General features: G+C 37.2%; 2 protein-coding genes across 4 annotated transcripts in view; one reads left to right on the top strand and one right to left on the bottom strand.

Moving 5' to 3' along the window:
* Positions 1 to 378: 378 nt before the first annotated feature.
* Positions 379 to 21,423, top strand: part of LOC124357989 (single-stranded DNA-binding protein, mitochondrial-like) — a 151,822-nt gene continuing 130,777 nt past the window's right edge. Inside the window, exon 1 of the mRNA XM_046810172.1 lies at positions 379 to 507. The gene's annotated coding sequence lies outside the window, so the exon portion shown is untranslated. The remainder of the gene's footprint in view (positions 508 to 21,423) is intronic.
* On the bottom strand, positions 3,614 to 19,866 carry LOC124357992 (cAMP-dependent protein kinase catalytic subunit beta-like). Of its 3 annotated transcripts, none has more exons than XM_046810177.1 (2): positions 19,059 to 19,865; positions 3,614 to 4,253 (listed from the first exon to the last, which is right to left on the bottom strand). In XM_046810177.1, exons 1-2 carry the CDS (start codon positions 19,707 to 19,709, stop codon positions 3,804 to 3,806), a joined length of 1,101 nt encoding a protein of 366 aa, XP_046666133.1. In that variant the 5' UTR covers positions 19,710 to 19,865; the 3' UTR covers positions 3,614 to 3,803. The 3 variants fall into 3 exon arrangements, with proteins under 3 accessions (XP_046666133.1, XP_046666132.1, XP_046666134.1); XM_046810176.1 differs by lacking the exon at positions 3,614 to 4,253 and adding an exon at positions 15,582 to 16,082 and having other exon boundaries at positions 19,059 to 19,866; XM_046810178.1 differs by lacking the exons at positions 3,614 to 4,253; positions 19,059 to 19,865 and adding exons at positions 15,582 to 16,082; positions 17,434 to 18,191.

The following is a 21,423-nucleotide window of genomic DNA, read 5'->3' as shown; positions in this document are numbered from 1 at the left end:
GAGGCAAGGACCCCAAACTGGACAAGCATAAGTTAAGAGGGGTCTGAATATTCCTTGGTAGATTAAAAGAGCGCATTTAAGTTTAAGAGATGATCTTCTATTGATAATTGGGTACATTTGTGCCAATCTTGTGTTTGCTTGATTTAATTTTGAATTTATGTGCTGTTTATAAGTAAGTTTAGAGTCTAATAAGACACCCAAATATTTAACAGTTCTGTCATTTTCATTCCATGGTATGATGTTATCTTGAATTTCTATATTCCTTAAGGGATTGAATTTTCTTAGCGAAAATATTTTCGCTTCACATTTTAGAGGGTTAAGTGCGATTTTCCAATTAACGAACCAATCCAACAGTAGGTCTGTATCAGTCTGTGTTCTGAGTTCTGATTCTAATTTCTGAAATAGCGCACTTGATGTTCCTCGTTAGTTGGAGCCAATTTCCCCATTATAATAAAGTTGTCAACTTACAAGTTGGTTGGTGACAACTATTTTTATTGAAAATTTAAGGTAGTATAAGATATATATTTATCATAGTATAAGTCATGGCCCAACTAAATAAAATTATTCCTAACCTATCTTAGGGGGTGAATGTTTATAACTTAAGTGCCACTTTATGTAGTGTGATGATTTTTTAATGGAAGGTACTTTAAAGAAAAGTAATTAATGTCTAATAAATATAGACTTCAGACACTTCACATTATATGTTGATTTATCTAATATCCTGTTAAATGCTTTAAAATTGAATAGGAAACCAAAGAGAACAAAGTGTGGAAGCCATTTTAAATGGACAAAAATCCCCTGTAATGTAAAAGGTCCTAGAAGGGTAATTGTGAACTTAATGGCTGACCCTATACAAAATAGAGTTTCAGGAATTAACCTATTGCTCTACTGAACCAAATATAAGGTTTCAATGGGTTGCATTGATATATAAAGAAGTTAGCCTATAGAACATTAAAAGTGAAGATACTTTTCTTGCAAGATTGTAAGAAATTAATGCCAACAAAATATCCTTCAAGGTAGGACCTATTAGACTTGAAGAATCTGATTTTGAATGCCTGAGATACCTAAAACATAACCCATCAGTTAGCCATAATTTCGTAGTTCATAGACTAGTTCAGTTGTACTAAGTTTATGATACAAGTAAACTGGAAGTTTTAACAGTTGGTTTAGATTATTGGATGTAATGTGGTTAAATTAAGTAATGTTATTTTCATTGAAGGAGGAGTTCTTATTGGAAAAAACAATTTTCTATTATTTTATAAAGGAAAACTCACAATTATCCAATAATTTTTATATTTTCACAAGAGGCCTTTCAACATCAAAGATGCCATTATGCTGTGCCATGCCTGACGATGGCATCTTTGATGGCCAAAGGCCTTGTGTTAAGATATAAAACTTATTGGATAATTGTGAGTTTTTCTCATAAAATAATAGAAAATGTTATTTTTAATTTAAATAATCCCAAGTTTAAAATAGGTATAATTAATATATTTTGGGACAGTGTTTTCAACATTTTAAATGTGAAAAACTGTTAAACAAATAAACTATTGATTTAAGTTAGCCTATGTATTGACATATTGATCTTTTACGTGGTAAGTAGACGTACTTATTTATCTTGAAGGATGGATTTTGTCACCAGCAGTACAAACAGCGGATCATAAATAGGTAATTGTTTAATTAATTTTAAGGGTTTGCAACATTCTATCTTTATTAGCGCTACGCCCAGGAGCACTAAAGAAGAAGGTTTTGGTCCGGCCAATAGTGGCGCAGTGTGTTATTGCTGTTGCCATAACGCCTCACTAATATTTTTTAATTGAAAAATCCCTTACCAGTAAGATTAAACGCCGGGGCGGCAAATCACGAATTTGACGTTACCAACGTATTCTGCTCACCCTCCTGAACAAAAAATATATATAGTACTAGGGGGTGCAAATGACAAATAACATGATTTTAGGGGGTATATTGATAAGTGGTTAAGTTCCTCATGTTTTAATGTTCAGTTTGTGTGCTGTGTCTGGATAATCTGTTTACTTGAATATTATCTGCGGCCGGGACTGATAACAGCCTGATAACGTACCTGTTATCTGAGTTCTCCGGGGCATGGGTCAGTTCTACACAAGATATCGTGTTCAGTAGGTCGGATTGAGTGAGTGCGTTTACAATGATGAATCAACCATCCACTAGTTCAACCAACCCTAGTGAATTGTGTGTGTCGGAGTGTTTCGTAGGGCACGTAAAGAGTTTACGTTTTAACCGAAACGAAATTATCTCTTTTTTAATTGAACATGGAATTTTTAAAAATGAGTGTATGTGTTCGTCATGCGGTCGAGTGGTGTTTTTTAACCGGGAGACTTTGTCGTTTCGTTGTGATAGGCGACTTTTTTGTTGCTGCTGCTCAGCTATATCCGCCAACACACTAATGGTAAGTGTTCTCTGATCCATCTATATATTTGAGTTTTTCTTGATTTATTTTATTTTTTAACTTTACATAATTGCCTTTGCATTGGGGGGGGGGGTGGGGGGGGGGGGGGGTGGGGGGGGGGGGGGGTGGGGGGGGGGGGGGGTGGGGGGGGGGGGGGGTGGGGGGGGGGGGGGGTGGGGGGGGACACTAACCAGTAAGCGGCTTTCACAAGACTGGTAAACAACAATTGTTGATTAATACTGTATTATGACTGCTCTTTGTGTGTATCTTTGATATGCTAAGGGGTTATTTGAATTATAAAAAAATGCAATGTTCAGATTAGGGCATTTTATGAAATAAGGTAAACGTTCGACTAACATAAATTTTGTGCAAGATGGATACCGAAAATCTTAACAGAATTTTAAAACTTGTTCACTCTTCTTAACATTTTAGGACACTGATGAAAAAGATAAATCGTTGCTCGAGATTTACAGGAGACGAAACTTGAGTAAAACACGTGAATTACGAAACTAAATTTACAGTCAATGGAGTGGGGGTAAACACACTCCCAGAAAAAAAACCTGGGAAACGCTTGAAAACATTGTCGGCACGGAAGATTATGGCACTGTTTTTTTAGGACAGGGAAGGAGAACTTCTTGTTGATTTCTTAGAACGTGGCACAAATTTAAATTCTGCGAGGTATTGTGAAAACTTGCAAAAGTTGAGAAGAGGACAGAACAAACACAGAGGAAAGTTAAGTTCGAACATTTTGTTTTTGCACGACAACGCCCGACCACACACTACAAATCAGTCTCGAGAAGTCTTGGATACTTTTAAGTGGGAAGTGTGCTTCCAAATCCGCCTTAAAGTCCGGACCTTGCACCCAGCGACTACCACCTGTTGCCAGCAATGAAGACTGGCTTGTGATGCAGCACTTTGATGACGACGTGGGCAGGAGGGATTTGATTACCTGGAAAAGTCTCAGGCATCAGAATTTTATAACGCTGGAATTTCAAAACGAGTTCATCGCTTTGGTAAGTGCCTGAATCTGTATGGTAACTATGTTGAAAAATAGTATTTTACCGCCACTTCCAAATGTATATAATACAGTTTTTTCTTGTGCTTTGTTCTTTGTTTATATCAAAACGTAATCTACTTTCTGGACAGCCCTCATACTACGATAATAAAATAACAGCGAATTGACAACACAGATTATTTTCAGTTGCTAAGTGATTTATTCCTGACAAATATAACTAAAATACGGTATCAATAAAATTGATATTGTATGTTCAAAAGATAAATTTAAGTTATTTACGCAGCATACAAATTTTAAATTAACTTGAATATTTTAAACCAACGTTCAAAAATAGGACCGTAGTGCAGTTTAGTTTTAATCGAATTTCTAGAAATCCTCAAATTCGTCAGCAAACGTACTGGCGTCAATGCCATTAGTGGGAGGGTGGGCTTTGGCCATCTTTGAGACTGAGCTTTTGGCGGCGTCCGGGAAGTTAGAAACGTCGCCGTCCCCGCTGTTCGGTGGCACGAACGGTGGTTTGGTCGTTCTGTTGAGCATCTTCAACCAGTTGACCTTCTTGAACCACGTGTGCTCCTTCACGGCCGTCGCCCCCAGCCACGTGTTGCCGAACCTGCGAGTGACGTCACGCTGCAGAAGTTTCCTGAGGAGGTCCTGCAAACTGGAACTGAAGTTGAGCGGAAACTTCAGCTGGCCGTACATGATCTTCACAAACAGCTTGACGTTATTCCTAGATACCCAAGGAGGGGAACCAGCAGCCATCTCGAAGATCAGGACCCCCAGAGACCACCAGTCTACCGACCGTCCGTATCCTTGGCCCTGCCAGGAAACGAAAAGTAAATTATTATATAACAATAATATTTTAATATTCTTCTAAACCCATGGAGAAACAGTAAGATAATTTATATAAACAGATACATGCAATACAAGGAAGCGGAACACCACAAACTTTGATATATATTATGACTTTCCAATTAAAATATGTTTTTTATTAAAATTTCGTGATCGGATTCAGCCTGTATTATGAGTTACTTTTATGACAAGAGTGATACCGTACATTCCTCATTTCAAAGAAAGGCAGTTAAATGCAAACGCATTCAACCACAGATAAGTATATATCTGTTTGAAAATTAAGGCAAGTTATGAAAATTTGTGAATGAAATTATAGACAAAATGATAAATGAGAAGGCGTTTTTAGAAGCACAAACCTATATTTAACTTGGCTGTAAATGTGGTTTTTAAGTAAATCAAAACCTTTATAGTATAAGGTAGATGGGTGCTGAAAGTGTAGAATATTTTCAATATATTTTTTATTGAACATTGTACTTGTTCATTATAATTCATCAACCTTTACACAAGAATATAGTGAATGTAATTAGGATTAGAAGCCTATAAGAATTGGCGGTTACGTAAGTAACCTTCAGTGGAAATAAATTATGTTACTTAACACAAAGAAAGCTAGTAAACAGCTGAACAAAATGCAAAGTAAAATCACCTTGAGAATGGAAAATGAAATGGTTTCGACTGTGGTCTTCTTCGCCACAGCAATACCTCTGCAATTTGGTCTGTTGCAGCCCATGCAGGGAGAGAGTAGACAACAGAAGGGAATCATAGAATAAGTGTCAAGAAAGATGGATTTTCCAGAGACAGGAGAATTAACCCGAAAGTTCATCCCGGACTAGGCAACATGGTCTGGAGGGCTGCATAGAGAGGTGAATTTTCACCTCCCTCAATTACTCAATTGGTCAGCGGTCTGCAAATACTGTGGTACAGAACAGAGCAGTCAGGTACACGTTTCTTTCTCATTCAAATGGGTGGCAGAAAGGATCGAGTTGGTACCTGTAGGTCACGTGACGCAAAAAAGCTTAGCTACAATACATTTAAGCAAAAGCAATTGGAATTTCATACCCAAAACGAGGAATAAAATAACCAATTTCAATATATCAAAAGTATAGAAGTAAAAAATAACAAAGATGCATTTGTAAGAGCCCTTTTGTGAGCTGATACATTAGAACATCAGTAGTTCCAGATCTGTTTGAAAGGGGTGGAAGTGATTTATGATTTATCAGCCAAGAGGTTTTATCACATGAATACCTAAGCTTATTCCAGATTATTCCAGTGTTTAAGGAACCTACTAGTAGGTGATAGTAATAGTGATAGCAATCCTAGTTAATGGGTACACCACTTTACTAGTACTGAAATGGGTACATTGTTCAAGCTCTTCACCTGTATAACCTCAGGAGCAATGTAAGGTGGCGTGCCACAGAAGGTGTAGGTGCGAGTATCTACGATCTTGGAGAACCCGAAGTCCGCAAGCTTGAGGAAGCCGTGTTGGTCCAAGAGGATATTCTCAGGCTTGAGGTCACGATGGACGACGCAGACACAGTTGAGGTACTCAAGAACCAACACCATCTGAGCTGCGTAGAAACCGCGTCAACTCTTCGTCGAAGTGTCCTTTCTTTCGTAAATGTGTGAACATGTCGCCTCCAGCCACATACGGCATTAGATAGTAAATGTAATAGGGGTCACGACTAAAGCTCTCCATCCTTATCGTGAAAGGAAAGTCTAGACTTTGCAAAATTCTTTTTTCATTTAGCGCGTTTTTCACCACCCTCAACTTGACCAGCTGCTCCTTCTCGCTCACCTTTATAGCGAACCATTGTCCATCACTTTTACACTTGACCAGTTCGACCACACTGAAAGCACCTCTTCCGAGAACATACTTTAGCCGAAAGTCGTCGATCGCTACTACTGGAATATCCGCTATCTTGAAGTCTAAATCAAACTTTCTCTTGGATTTATTTAGAAAATCTTCATGACTTTTAATACTCAACGGTCCGAAATGAGGAAGCCTATTTCGTTCTTCATTTAAAGTCATAACACATGCAACATTTTACTAAATTATATTACAATATTTTGAAATACTTTCCCGAAAATGAATACAATTTTGAGTATTGGAATTTTATTAATCAAAAAAACCAGCTGGTAAAATTAATCTTTATAGGCACGATTATCTTTATCTTTGACCAAAGAGTAAAGAATGAAAATAATTTGACTTAATGGTGTGTTGGCTTTCTCTAGCATTCATATTATATATAATATATATATATATATTATATATATATATATATATATATATATATATGGAGTAGATGAGGATGAGAATGAGTTCTTCGGATGTTCCCGATTTGAAGTACAGCGCGAGCAACTGGATGCAATATCTCCCCGGAGAACCGGGAGGTCGTGATGCTTCAGAAACTGTCTGGGAGAAGAACTGCTCCTTTGTCACGGACATTCTTACGGAACTACGACGAGAGGAACGGAAGAGGACGAAACTGAGAAACAAGATGAATGTGGAACCTCTGATTTCGCCATTGTTAGAACGAGGGAGATAGGCTTCCCTAGTACCAGCAACTAGAGCCTTGGCTGATGCCGAGGACGGAGGAATTAGGCAAGGTTAAGAGGGTTGATGTTTTAGTCGGCATGGTAGCAACCAGATTCGAAAATGGTGATAGCATCATGACATTTCGTGGTCGTAGAACATCTAACGACCCGTTTACACCGAGCATTCGTCGCAAACAGTGAGTGACGAACGATCATTCGTTCCCCACAGGCTCAGGACCATTTGTATATATTATTGGCGAGCCGAGCAAGTATTATCGAATTCTCGTTCGTGCTCGATGATACCGCCCATGTCGGTGATTCCGGCGAATCATCAAAGGGATGCTCGTTCGCCGCTCGCTCAAGTGTAAAAAAGTTCATATCGAACCATATGGCCCGAACGCTTCGTTCTTGTTACTGGCTGTCGAAAGATCTCCCGGATTTCGATGTGGAATTCCTTCTTGGTGAATTCCCGTGTAGTAATTTTTCGTGAAAGGTAGCAAAGATGGAGAAATACGTGCCTCCTTTTATGTTTCTCTATATGAGGGCAAATTTATTAAAATTCGTCCCAAGAGCTTTAAATGCAATACTTTCAGAATATCTTACGTAAAAATGACGCTTGGTGCAAGCTATAGCGACGCAATTTTTGTTTAGACGACATACGACACCGTCAAAAGCAAAATAAGGTCATTTTTTTCCTTCAGATTTGTAGAACATTTAATTCTGAAGAAACTTCAAAAGGGACTTAGGAAAAAAATTAATAATAGGTATCTAGCAAATTTATAGCTTTATTCCGGTAAAAATAAAACAGATTTTTTCAACCAAAAAATGCATAAATTCTTTCATAAAATATTCATACACTGTTTAGGTTGTGAGTAACCAGCTGACATATTATTTCAAGAAATCATGAAATTAATAATAAAAATGTGATTTACCTTAATATATAAAAAAGTTAATAATCACCTATATAGTTGCTCACAGTGTCCCGTTGTTAGCAATCAGTTTTCACTGCAAACGCTCACGAGAAAACTGATCGACTCTTTTCTAGCGCAGTTTAAACAGACGTTTGGAGCATTCTGCTCGTTCTGAAACGCCTCGAGCTACGATCACGTAACTCGATGCTCGATGGTGTTAATCCGTTTTGAATAAATTGGGGCTTCATCCAACCCATAAGAAAAAGTCCGGCGCAAGTGGCGTGAAAGCATTATCCCCCACACATAGAGACCATTATTATATTACTGTATGATATATTATAATATATATATATATATATATCATTTATAGATATAGTTTTATATATATATACATGTGCCAAAAAGGTGCTCCGTCGTGCATAATATTTTCATTTATTCTGTTTTGAAACAGGAAAGCTTCCAAGAGTTACTGGACAGGTTTGTTCTTAAAAAATATTCAGTGATCCGCTACTCCATTAAGGGATTAGGGAGGAAAAATGGAAATCAAATTATCACCCAGAACACCAAGCATACATTGACTGAAATGCATATCAAATTAAAGCCTCTGCATATTCATGTAGTACAGAGGCCACAGTATTACCCGACCTTTACAAACGGATTTCGAGTAAAAAATGGCAGGATTCATCAGTAATGGCAAGAATAGTCCAAAAATACTGATGTCGGTAAACATATTTCTTCTTAAAATGCGGCAGCGGCATCTTCGTTTAACCTTACACAAAGTTACTGGACAATAAGTCTTGAAATCTATTTTATGGACATATGGGTACAACTGTGCTTCCTCAGGGGGCGACCCCATACGCTTGTCAGAAGAAATATTTAACTGACGTGTAAGCATAATCGTTGCTATGGTTGGTGATAATTAACCCAGCATATGCCTGAATTATTGCTTTTTTCATTTTTTTTATAGTTCCTTGCGCTACAGTATTTTATACTACCAGTATTCTATTCGCTTCGGTTTTAACACCAGTTTTCAAGTCCGTCTCTCCACAGCTTCAAATGTTTTGCGATCAGGTGTTCTTCGATGTGGAAAAGTATCACGATATTCCTGAACTGCAGCTAACCATTCTTGTTTAGACTTTGCCGTAAATCATTTATCATTGGATATTATATGTTTTATGAATACATACCATTTACATTATCTGTGCCATTATTTAACTAAAGATATATACAAACACTTTTAAATAAAAATATTTAATAAAGTGCATTTGTAAAATTTAAATGGCTTTGTGTGGTAATAAAATAATTTTATACACTTGTATGAAAATATTTTCCAAATAATTTGGCACAGGTAGTGCACTTGGCATGGCAAAATACAAATCTTCACACGCCACAATACAAAAACTCCAAGGTTCCAATCTGTCAAATATTACTTCATGGACCACTTAATTGTTTCGATGGCCGTCCAGCCTATTGACGCGCAACCCTTTACCAAATGTTTATGAGCAGGTTAAAAAGTGTCTGAAAGAAAGTGATCAAGGTTCCCTCCCGCATGGCGGTGAAGTTTGCCAGGCATTTTAGTTCTGCACTGTCAATGCAGATACAGATCAGAGGGAAATACCACTTCTTACCTCTGATTTGGATTTTTAAATACAGGCTCATATTTCAATCGCACCTATTCCATTCGCCCATTTTTTTGTTAAGTAATTCACATGAGGTCTTTTGAGAATTAAATGTTTCAAATCTGGCTTTAAGGAAAAGCGTTTATACACATGATGTATGGGTTGTACACCAACAGCATTTGAAACAACAGTGACAATACTGTTGTCATTCCAATTCTTGCAATAATTAATTTCATCACATATCTTTTTCGTATTGCATTTAAGCTCTTTTAATAAATTTTTCAAATACTAAAAACAGTCAGTGGGCACTTTCGTATTCTGTATCTCTCTCACCGTACCAATAGCTCTTTACCATATTTTTTGGGACAGTTTCTTCAAACAAAGGTAGACCAGAAAATAAATCTATCAAAATACAAGAAGTACGTAACTCCTAACGAAGCGTTTCCGGGCATATGGTTAGTATGCAAACTTTTTTACTGGCACCAAGCTAGTGTATCATACTGAGGTCTCGAGATGTGGCTGCTCCCTTGGTAGGGGTTTTCCAAATCACCCTGTATTGTGTAGCACCAATACCCAATATTTTTGTAACCATATATATACAGGTTTGTTTCTGATGAAGTTCTCCCCAAACCATGCCTCCACAGCACATTGTACCATAGTAAATCAATAATGAGTGGTGTTCCTCATGTGCTAAACATAGGTCCGAAAACGCTTTTGTTAATGCATCAACAGCTGCGACGATACTTCGCATACTTGTCATCAGCATTGTGGTTAAAGAGTAAAATTATCACATACATGCAAATTTTGGAAAGGTTAATAAACTCAAATCTGTCTTCTTATGTATTTTGCATGATTACACTAATAAAATAGGTGTCCAAACTGTTTCCCTGTACAGTTTTTCGAGGTAATTCAGAACATAACCATGCAACAACAATTTGGGGCACGAAACAATGTCATTTCAATCGACAGTTTTAAAACGTTATGTAATGTACATAACGATTTGTTAAATTCTAATAAATACATAAAATATCATCATCGAAATACAGAAAGAACTGTTAATTCTGAGAATTTTTGTTGTATAATCAAAGTCTAAAATTAAAACTCCAGAAATAAGTACCATCGTTTTAGGTCCTCTATGACCCATTTGTACTGCTTTTAGTGAATGGCTTACTAACCTTTTTTGCTGGTTTCTCTAATAAACAGTGAAATTCTGAATTCGTCTTACTTTTTTATTTGCTGTGAGATAAATCTTCGCTGAAAACAAGAGGGTTAAATAAATGGTTTGTGAAATAAAGAAGGATCATGTTTTCATTTTGTTGTCACTCAGTTCAAATTCTATGGAAAAATTTAAACATCAATAGTTGGTTTTCCTGGAAGAATAAGGATGAAGCAAAAGTCATTTTCCTCATCCCCAATATCGAAATGCAGTTTTTTGTTTTATTAATTTCTAAGTTGGTGGCTGAATAATATACGCCAATTTCTGATCATCAGGTGGCACTTGGATTCTGTCATCTGTCTAGCATCGTCCAATATTCAGTGAAGTGTTTTGCAAGCCTAAAAAATTCAAAGTACTGTGAATCGTGTTTTTCAGAATTTTTTCTGTGAGTTATAATTCGTAAAAAATTGTTTATTGATGCTTAAAAAAAATGTTACTTAATTTACATCAGAGGAATACGCTGATATGAAATACAAGGGTTACTGTAATGGTAAGCATTAGCTGCTGTAGAAGTACATATGAACCTACGTTACTACTAATAGGACGGGCCAATTCCAGATAAACCAAATACAACGGTCAGAACTTTAGTACGGTCTTTCAAGATAACAGTAATAACTAGTTACCAGTTATTAGGAAACCAACTTATGAACGAGGTTTAAAACTTGAAATAATAGTATTGTTATTAATTACTGTTCGCATGGCGCAGAGCTCATGAAGTTGATTGGAAATCGACGAAATTTGTAAACTAGGTTTCGCAGTCAAACGGTATTGGAGGTTCACTTAATCGAAACATTTTATCCGCTTCATAAACAGCAAAGGTTCCACATCTACCTGCTAGGGGAAAAAGCTGAAACTTAGCTTGGAAAGTTTTGCAAGCTTTATGGAGAACACTACATAATGTCCTAAATATAGCGTCACTATTTCTGTTTACGGATGAGGCACATATTCACCTCGGGATACAGGTGTCAATACCCGACACAAAACACTCATGGGCAGAAAAAAATGACAGCTGTTCAAAGAGGTAGTGGAACAGAACTTTCAACACCGATTAGCGTCAATGTCTGGTGTGGATTTTGCACTTTAACGGCTGATTGGACCTAACATTAAAAATGGACGCCTAAATGCTGAGGTGTTTCTATTTTGGTCATTTGAAACTTCATTAAATTGTAAACAATTTTGCCGCAGCTGTTAGGAATGTTAAAATAAAACAGCTGTTTTAATTTCAATATTACATTTGTAGAGAGCTTAACAGATTTTGCTATTTTTTCATGCCGTTTCTGCTTACTTAAGGATCAATCAATTTCCTGGACATGGATTGGTCGTGGAGGGCCTTTACATCCCTTGGCCACCGAAGATTACCAATTTTCTACAAGTACCATTGGATTATTTCTGGGGATGGATTGTACATTGTATACATAAAGTAATTCTGCTTCAAACCTAAATTGCCCGTATTATGGGACCAACTTTCGCGTATTTCGATACAGGGACATATCTTAAAAATTTACTGTACGCTACATGCAATGTTTACATTCAATTTTTCAGTGCTGCAAAATTTTATTGATAATGATGGCCTCATTTTCGAACATCTTAAATTATAACAAAATACCCTAGGGCTTCGTTGCAGCAGGGGAACTGAAATTCAGCTTAAAACTAGTCACCCTGTATTATAACTTGGTAACTAAGCATTTTCGATTGTTAATTAGACCTTTTTTTTCTGTATTTTGATTTTAGACTTTGACTTATATCATTTTTCTCAGAATTAAATTCTCTACTATATATGTTTGTGATTTTATGATATTTTACAATAATTTCTGAGCTGATTGTACTATAAAAAACTTAAAAAAACATTGTTTAAACATGGGTCCGGAAATGCATTCCTAACCCTGAATGCCAAAAAAGATTTCACTAAATTGTGTGCAGGAGTCTGAAACCTGAATTTTATTAGCTTTATCAGGTAAGAGATATACATAGGGCGAATGCAACTTTTTCTTACTTAATTAACCTTTCCAAAAATTCAGTATGGCTTTATTTTACTCTTTACCCAGGAATTCAGGCGAAGTTCTTTCGCTAGCTGTAACTCGCTAAAAAACAGAAATAATAATGTTTGAAAAACACTTTTTTAGGTACATTATTTTTACTAGAACAATGTGCTGTAGAAGTAACCGAATCACCCTGTATATATATATATATATACCCTGTATATATATGTAGTATATAAAATGTATAATCTAATTACTTAGCAACCCAAATTAACTAAAAAAATCGACCATCTTAAACTTGCCTTATTCCATACCCCTCAGATCGAGCCTTAGCAAGGGGAGGCATCAGCCAAGGCTCTAGTTACTGGTGCTAGGGCAGCATATCTCCCTCGTCCTCACAATGGCGAAATCAGAGGTTCCACATTCCATCCTGTTTCTCAGTTTCGTCCTCTTCCGTTCCTTCCGTCGTAGTTCCGTAAGAACGTCCGTGACAAAGGAGCTGGTCTTCTCCCAGACAGTTTCTGAAGCACCACGACTTCCGGTTCTCAGGGGAGATGTTGCATCCAGTTGCTCGCGCTGTACTTGAAATCGGGAACATCCGAAGAACTCATTCTCATACTCATCTACTCCACTGCAGGTCGAGTATTTCAGAGAGTTTTCATACAGCTATGCCAGGAAACACCCGTGACCCGATAGCACCACCATTATCTAGTAGTTTACGGCTCATACCACCTGCTGACTTTAGGGATCAGACCTTCCCTTAGTGGAGAGGTCCCACGCCTTCTGCCAGCGTCAATTTTCGCTCCTCCGCAGTCAGCAATGAAGATCCTCGGCGTCGATGAAGAGTTCTCCGCCCCTCAGCCAGGATTTCGATATGTAGCACTCCAGCGATCACGCTCACTGCCTGATGGTGTGGTACTAAATCACGTACAGACTACAGGAACAATTGTACTAAAATTCTACATGAACAATCATATGTTCCCTAATTAACATATAACCCTTTTCCTATTTCACGAAATCCCTCCAAACCAAGCAATACTAGTCATTTAATGTTACGACAACCCCCATCTTAATTTCTAAAGTGTCATCATAGCAAAAAATTAATGTTATTAATTGAAAGAACCAGTTAAATGTAATCAACCGTTCTTCGTGTATTGGAAAATATAATAGGCAAAAACTTCTTAATTTGGTATAGTAAACCAGTATGCCAAACCTTATCGAACGTTTGACTGGTATCTAAAAATGTTGCTAAACAATAACTTTTACTCTCTAAGAACTCCAGTATTATTTCCACTACTCTATAGACTTGTTATACTGTGATGTTTCCGCATAAACCCCAAATGATGAGCAGGCACTACAGAATCTTCATCGATTAATTATTGTAATCTCCTCAGAAGAAGCCTTTATTACAGTTTTGATGTAATAGGTAAGAGGATCATTGGTCGGAGCCTCTATTCTTAATAATTTATGAACAGCTCGTGTTAGCCAATCAGAAACGAGGCTCCATGACTAAAGTTCCTTTCGGTGCGGTCCCCATCCAGCGCCCATAACCTAAGAAGAACTTATGAATCATGAGAGTCAACGACACCATATGTGAATAAACAGTTTTTACTTCTGGATGGTCTTCTTTCAGACCCCACTCATGTATAATTGTTAAATGAGCATCTTGGTCTGAAAGTGCAATAATAAAAAAAACATCGATACTAGTTAAATTCGATAGAACATTATCAATAGCAGTGGATGACATGGTTTACACTTGTCAGTAAATTTATAGACCATTTAAGGTTAAACGTTTCTTATAATTATTAAAATGATTTAGTTTCAATCTTATAACTAACTAAAACGCCAATTATAATAAAGTCTAACTTTTTAACAATATTTTATTTAAAAGCTTTTATATTGTCTGAAAATATGCTTTAATATCACCATTTGGTGATCTGTAAAAACCAATAATTAATTTTTTTTTAATTATGTCTCTCATAAACATACAGACAAGCTAAATCAAAATCTCTATCGATACAATCACTGATTTCATATATGAAATATTGAGCTTAATTTTTTACGAAAATTGCTACATCACCCCCTTGTACTTTTTCTATGATAGTGGCTAATTGATATTTACACAATTTTAAAATCATTGAAACCATACTCACTAATAATCAAAACATCAGGATTTAATTTGTCAGAAAGCAAGCAGAATTCATAAATTTTATTTGATGCACTTTGCACATTTTGGTGAATTATTTTAATTGAGAATTTATACTGGATGTAAAACTAAAAAGAGCTGTATCACTATAAGAAACTAAACTAAATTTCCTAAAAAAACTAAAACTTGTACTTGATGTAGATGATATTGTGGTTCGGTCAATATTTTCATAGTTTTTATTTTTGCGTCTGTAATTTCATTTTCATTGCTGTCATGGAGGTTCTTCGGAAATGAGATTCCGTTGTATACAAAAGTCTTTAGCAGTTCCAATTTGATTCTGTTGTTAAATTTTTCTTAAATATTTCATAATTTTCTTGAAATTTTGTTTTGAAATCTGGTTTACGTGTAACCCATGTCTAGTAAAACACCTTCTTGGTAGATTGTTAAGGTTCATATTAGTAATTTTTTTTGCTTCTACAATGTTACATACATGTTACATAGTGGCTACTGTCCTGCTGGCATTTTTATTTATGATCGATGCCTATTATTTCGGATTGAACACTATTTAATGTTTTTGATGACATATCTGTAATATTTTCTTTGTATACAAAATATCTTTCCTCTGTCTACCAGGATTTTTCTCATTTAGGAAAGTGATTTGTAGTTTCATTCTTCAAACACAAGTCTGATGAGTGTAACGGTCTCCTCGTAGTGCATCCTGGGTAAATTACTCTTGCATGCCCAAATAGGTATCACCTCTCCTGACAAGTAATTCGATACCTGATTGCAATCATACAAAACAGAATTGCATTATGCTAGGATAATTTTAACTATATGTATCTACACTATTGCTTACTGTTATTTACGAACTAGCCGTAAAACTAAGCTGTAATTCAATATTAAGATAGAACCCGTTTTATTTTCACAAACTATATTCGCTTAATTAGAAATCCTTAAAATCGTCAGCAAATGCGGTAATGTCAACGTCCCCAGTGGGAGCGTGCGCTTTCGTCATTTTTGAGATAGCACTTTTCGCTGCGTGCGGGAAGTTAGAGACGTCGCCGTGCCCGGTGTTCGGTGGCACGAACGGTGGATTGGTCGATCTGTTGAGCATCTTCAACCAATTGACCTTCTTGAACCACGCGTGCTCCTTCACGGCCGCAGCACCCTTCCACGTGTTGCCGATACGGCGAGTGACGTCACGCTGCAGAAGTTTCTTCAGCAAGTCCTGCAGATCCAAGCTGAAGTTGCGGGGAAACCTGAGCTGGTCGTACATGATCTTCAGGAACAGCTTGGTGTTGTTCCTAGTAACCCACGGAGGAGAGCCAGCAGCCATCTCGAAGATCAGGATCCCCAGAGACCACCAGTCCGCGGACCTGCCGTATCCTTGGCCCTGCAAGGAGGTGTACAGGAATTTAAAATATTCAGCTACATGCATACGATCAGTTTTGAATATTCTGGTGATAACTTTGGAAGATCCTCTTTGGAACATGTAACTTTATGTACAGAAATTATTACCTAATAATTAATATTTGTTAGTATTAATAACTACTAACATTTTAGTTATCTTTATTATAACCAACACCATTCTTACGGATTGGCATTTTGGGGAGGTTGCTCAGGCGCAAAATTTTCCAGAATTTTCATCCTTAAAAGGAAAGCAGTTCCATACAAAACTGCGATGGAGAGAACCGTGCAGGCCAGCTTTAAAAATTCTGAAACTGTTGATATTTCCTTGCCTCTACATCATGGAAACGTGTCTTTCAAATCCAAAAGCGAACACACAAGAGGTATTGATTTACACTCTTATGCAACTAGAGGCAGGGACGACTACCGAACTGGGAGACACAGGACGGTAGCTCACGAGCGGTTGCCTTCTCAGGCAGGAGTTCGAATTGTCAACAACTTGCCGAACTCTATCAAATGTGTCCCCATGCTGAAAGCATTTAAAACTCGTCTAAAACAACATTAACTACACAAGCGTTCTACAGTATAGACGAGTTTATGGCACACAATTGGGAGACCTCTCAATTGGTTGTCTGACCGGGGAAGTGGTGTATAAATTCGAATGAATGAGAGAGAGTGAACGCAAAAATGGTACGTTTGGAACAGATTTCGATGCTAGAACGAATGGAAAATTTAGCTAAAAAAAGAACTTGACGATTGCTATAATCTTGTTTTTATGTTTTATACAATAAATAATTTATTATTATCTGTTTTGACGATAATAACATTTTGGCACCCCCATTTACAATAAAATTATATTTCAAAATCCATCTGGCTGAAGATTTAGATAAGACATTTATAAGTGCGTCTAAAATCCACTCTAGAGAATATGTTTCTTGGTGGACATTATGGTTAAATCCAGAGATTGCAGTGTTGATTTATTTTGAAGGCAGTGGGTTGGGTCCAAATAAAGGACATGACAAATAAGCCACTGCTCCACACACGTAAATTAGTAAAGTTAACTCTGCCAAAAGAAGAAATAAGTTATATACACGTAAGTAGAGACTATGTATATTTTTCCACTCCAAAAATACAAGAAGATTCGTTACTGAAGTAGGTGCGGTGGATGAAACCTAAGTGGTGGTCTACTACCCCATGAAAACATCAAGATACCGGCGAGGTGCACTGATCGTTATTTCATGGAAATCAGTTCAGGTACATTACTCGTTACAGGTAACATAGCTGTACTACTTGTGGCTAAAACGCCATAAGTACGGTCACAGCTCTAGCAAACTCACCCTCACGACCTCCGGAGCGATGTACGGCGGCGTGCCACAGAAGGTGTACGTGCGACCCTCTATGATCTTGGAGAACCCGAAGTCCGCCAGCTTGAGGAAGCCGTGCTGGTCCAAGAGGATATTCTCGGGCTTGATATCCCGATGGACGACGCAGACACAACTCAGGTACTCCAAAGCGAGGACCATCTGCGCGGCGTAGAACCGCGTCAGATCGTCGTCGAAGCACTTTCTATTCCGTAAATGAGTGAACATCTCCCCTCCCACGACGAACGGCATTACGAAGTAAATATTATACGGATCTTGGCTATAGTGTTCCATCCGAATTGTAAAAGGGAAGTCCAAACTTTGCAGTAGTCGCTTTTCACACAAGACGATCTTTGCCATTTTTCTCTTGGAAATGTTATACTTATGGCTAACCTTTGACGGCGAACCACTTTCCATCTCTTTTACGTTTAACGAGGTCGACAACACTGAACCCTCCTTTCCCGAGCGTGTACTTGAGCCGGAAGTCGTCAATCGGTACAACAGGGATGTTCGATTTCTTAAAGTCTATTGGGAATTCATACTTGCATTTATTTAAATAAACGTCAGCTTTTTTTATAGTCAGTGGTCCGAAATGGGGAAGCCTGCTCGGGGTAGAATCAGAGGACATTCCCTCTAGAGCAGAGTTAGAATTGTACTATCATCCTTAAATGTTACATGTTGAAATTTTTAACTTCAAATATGGAAAGTTTCTTTAGTTTTTACTTATAATTTAACCTATTAACCAAAATAAAGAAACTGATGAAAAACAGCTGTTAAAAATTATTACGCTGCTATAAAATTATACCTTGCTCAGATTTAATAATCCGACGAGTCGGATTGTGCGAAAAAGGTACTATGTGATCACATTAGTAAACAAGTCTAATTTCTTGAAATAACTTAGATATATATATATAGTGTTGCTAAATATAATACAGAAAACACTGATTAAACATAAGATAATTTAATTTACATTTAATGACACCCGTTGATTTTTGGTTCAACAATTTTTTAATTTCATATTCATAGCTATTTAATATATCTTTTTCCAAAGATAGAAAAGGTATAGAAAAAACTTGCTTGTTCGCAGTCCAAAAAGTAAAAATTTGAAATAGTAAATTTAGATAATTTTGTAATTAAACCAAAATTAAAATGGGTAAAGATAAAAATGTGAACCTTTTACAACAGCCTATGTACATGAGTTATAGCTTCAGCTTCAGCTAGAGGCTCAATACACTTGATCTTTTAACATAACTACTTAATCCCGCAGTTTCAGGTCAGAAGAAATAAAATTTATGATCATAATAAATCAGTGTCTTCACGTGGAAAGATTCTAATCTAACCTTGGAAATGAACATTTGTTAAGGTGATATCAGAATATATAATCAAAGGTACTTTAAGCTAGACGCCCTATGTATTCTTTGAAGTTTCTTTTTGACGATGAATGGAAGGTGAAGGAAACAGGAAACAACTATATAACGACGATTTTTTTTATCACTGAACAATGGCACATGTCCGGACAATCCTGCACCCTATGTATTCAATGTAGTTTTACTACTTGTAGCTATAAAGGAACAAGTACAGTTCCGGTTTTGTCCACCAACCTGTATAACTTCCGGTGCGATGTAAGGCGGTGTGCCACAGAAGGTGTACGTGCGAATCTCCACAATCTTGGAGAATCCGAAGTCCGCCAGCTTGAGGAAGCCGTGATGGTCCACGAGGATATTCTCAGGCTTGATGTCGCGATGGACGACGCAGACACAGTGGAGGTATTCCAGAGCCAGGACCATCTGCGATGCGTAGAACCGCGTCAGGTCATCGTCGAAGAACTTTCTATTCCGCAAATGAGTGAACAATTCCCCTCCTGCCATGAACGGCATTAGGTAGTAAATGTTGTACGGATCTTGGCTGAAGTAGTCTATTCTCATCGCGAAAGGACAGTCAATACTTTGCAACAAACGTTTCTCATTGATGGCACAAATCACTACCTTCATACTGGAGATGAATTCCTTCTGGCACACCTTGACGGCGTACCATTCGTCCACGTCCTTGCGCTTGATCACTTCCACGATGCTGAATGCGCCCTTACCCAGAGTGTACTCGCACCGGAAGTCGTCTATCGGTACAAATGGGACTTCCGTTTTCTTGAAGTCTGACGGAAATCTTCTCTTAGACGTAATTAGATAGCCCTCGATGCTCTCAATACTAAGGGGTCCGAAAGGAGGAAGTCTGTCGAATACTTCCCTTGAAGCCATAGCATCAGCTGCAGTTTTAACATGTCAAACGCACTGTTATTTTACAATAAACAAAAATATTTTTCTATAAAATTTAGAAAATGTGTCAATAAAATAGTGTATGTTTGTTTACTACTTACAATTTAACCTATAAACCAATAATAACATAACTGACTAGATCAGCTGAATCAATGAATACTGACAGAACTAGAACATCAGCTAACGTCAAAAACCATTAATTTATGTAAGAGCGAATGTTAGTTTTATTGTAAATATAAAACATATATAATGTATATGTTGTATTGCTGTCAGACAACTTCAATGAATTGTATAGCAAAGGTCAATTAATAATTTAAAAAAGCTAAGATTTATCACTTACTCATCCAGTCAAACGTACACAGTAGCGTGCATTCAGCTTCTATCTGCTCGCCAATTATTTCTCTCTTCGACATCAGGTTACTATGATTCTCCGAACTGATCGGTCTCCTAGTTATATGCCAAGAACTCGCCCACGCTACAAAAAGCCTTTGAAGCTAGGATTCGTCTGAAGCGAGTCTTAGATACCTTGGGAATTTCTTGAATTTTGAGTGAGTTTTGGCAGGTTATTGAATAGTACAACACCTGCTTGCACGAGCAAGTACCATCCTGTGCCTGCCAGTACGGAAATTATTCCTGCCTTTGGTGTTTCAAATGAGAAACCATCATATGTATTACTAGATCAGACGCGTGGACCAGTGAATAGAGTTTATTTACTTAATTTCAACGTGTTTCGTGGAAATTATTGACTAACCTTTCACTTAAGATACTTACGATTTTTTAAAAATCATACAGGATCAAGGTAAGATATTTCATTCCCCAGGGAGGATCACTTCTGGCTGTCTTATACCTTCCAATGGAACATACACTAAAGCCGATGTGTCACTTTCATCAGGCAATATGGGGAAGTCCAGGAGCAACACATAATTAATGGGAAATGTTATTGAGGTTAAAGGATGGATAGATAGGTCTAGTCTAATGGGGAGGATTGGTGTTGAAGTGGTGAAGCTCCTTTAGAGTTAAAGGCAGTTGCTAGACTGGACGTTAGGAAGAACTCTCCTATGCACGCTTTGATAGGCGAGGTTGAAACAAAACTAAACTTTTTCCCTTCTTCGAAGGTAACACGGCTAAGACATAGAGGCGGTCCCTATCCCCATCAACATCCATCCTGAATTTCCGGTCACTCTGGAAGCATACGCAATGGTTTATACAGGGTGTTCATTTGAAAACTTCAAACTCGTATTAAAAGACTTATAGCCCAAGTATCAAAATTCTGTAAACGGGAGTGTGTAGTACTAATTGGAGGAACAAAACAAAATTATTTTCAAAATGGGGGTGCTCATCCCCGTGCCCCCCAAAACCAAAGTCGAAATTTTGAATGGGCAACTAATAACTTGTGACACCTCAAATTAAAGCTCATAAAATGCTTTATTATGGCACACACAAAATTGAAATCGGCCCAGCCGTTTAGTATCAGCAACCAATAATGTAATTTTTTATACAAAAAGTTTTAGTCTACAATCTACTGTACTACTGCTAATAACAACAAATTACTCACTGAATACTGTTGTAAGTCCTTTGTAAACTTCAAAGCAGATATTCAAATTGGTAGCTATTGTTGTTCAAGCAAAACAAATATCCTATTTTCAAATTCTTGCCTAACCTTTCTAACAGTTTCTGGTTAAGCGTCTGCACTCAG

Source organism: Homalodisca vitripennis, chromosome 3, assembly GCF_021130785.1.
Source record: "Homalodisca vitripennis isolate AUS2020 chromosome 3, UT_GWSS_2.1, whole genome shotgun sequence".
NCBI lineage: Eukaryota > Metazoa > Arthropoda > Insecta > Hemiptera > Cicadellidae > Homalodisca > Homalodisca vitripennis.
The sequence above is the reverse complement of the archived record's forward strand: the minus strand, read 5'-3'. Positions and strand labels throughout refer to the sequence as shown.

Coding starts and splice junctions, on each gene's coding strand:
- LOC124357992 (XM_046810176.1), bottom strand. CDS start 19,709: ATGGCTTCAAGGGAAGTATTCGACAGACTTCCTCCTTTCGGACCCCTT. Junction 16,083..19,058: donor TCGCACCGGAAGTTATACAG/GTTGGTGGACAA, acceptor ACCTCCTTGCAG/GGCCAAGGATACGGCAGGTC.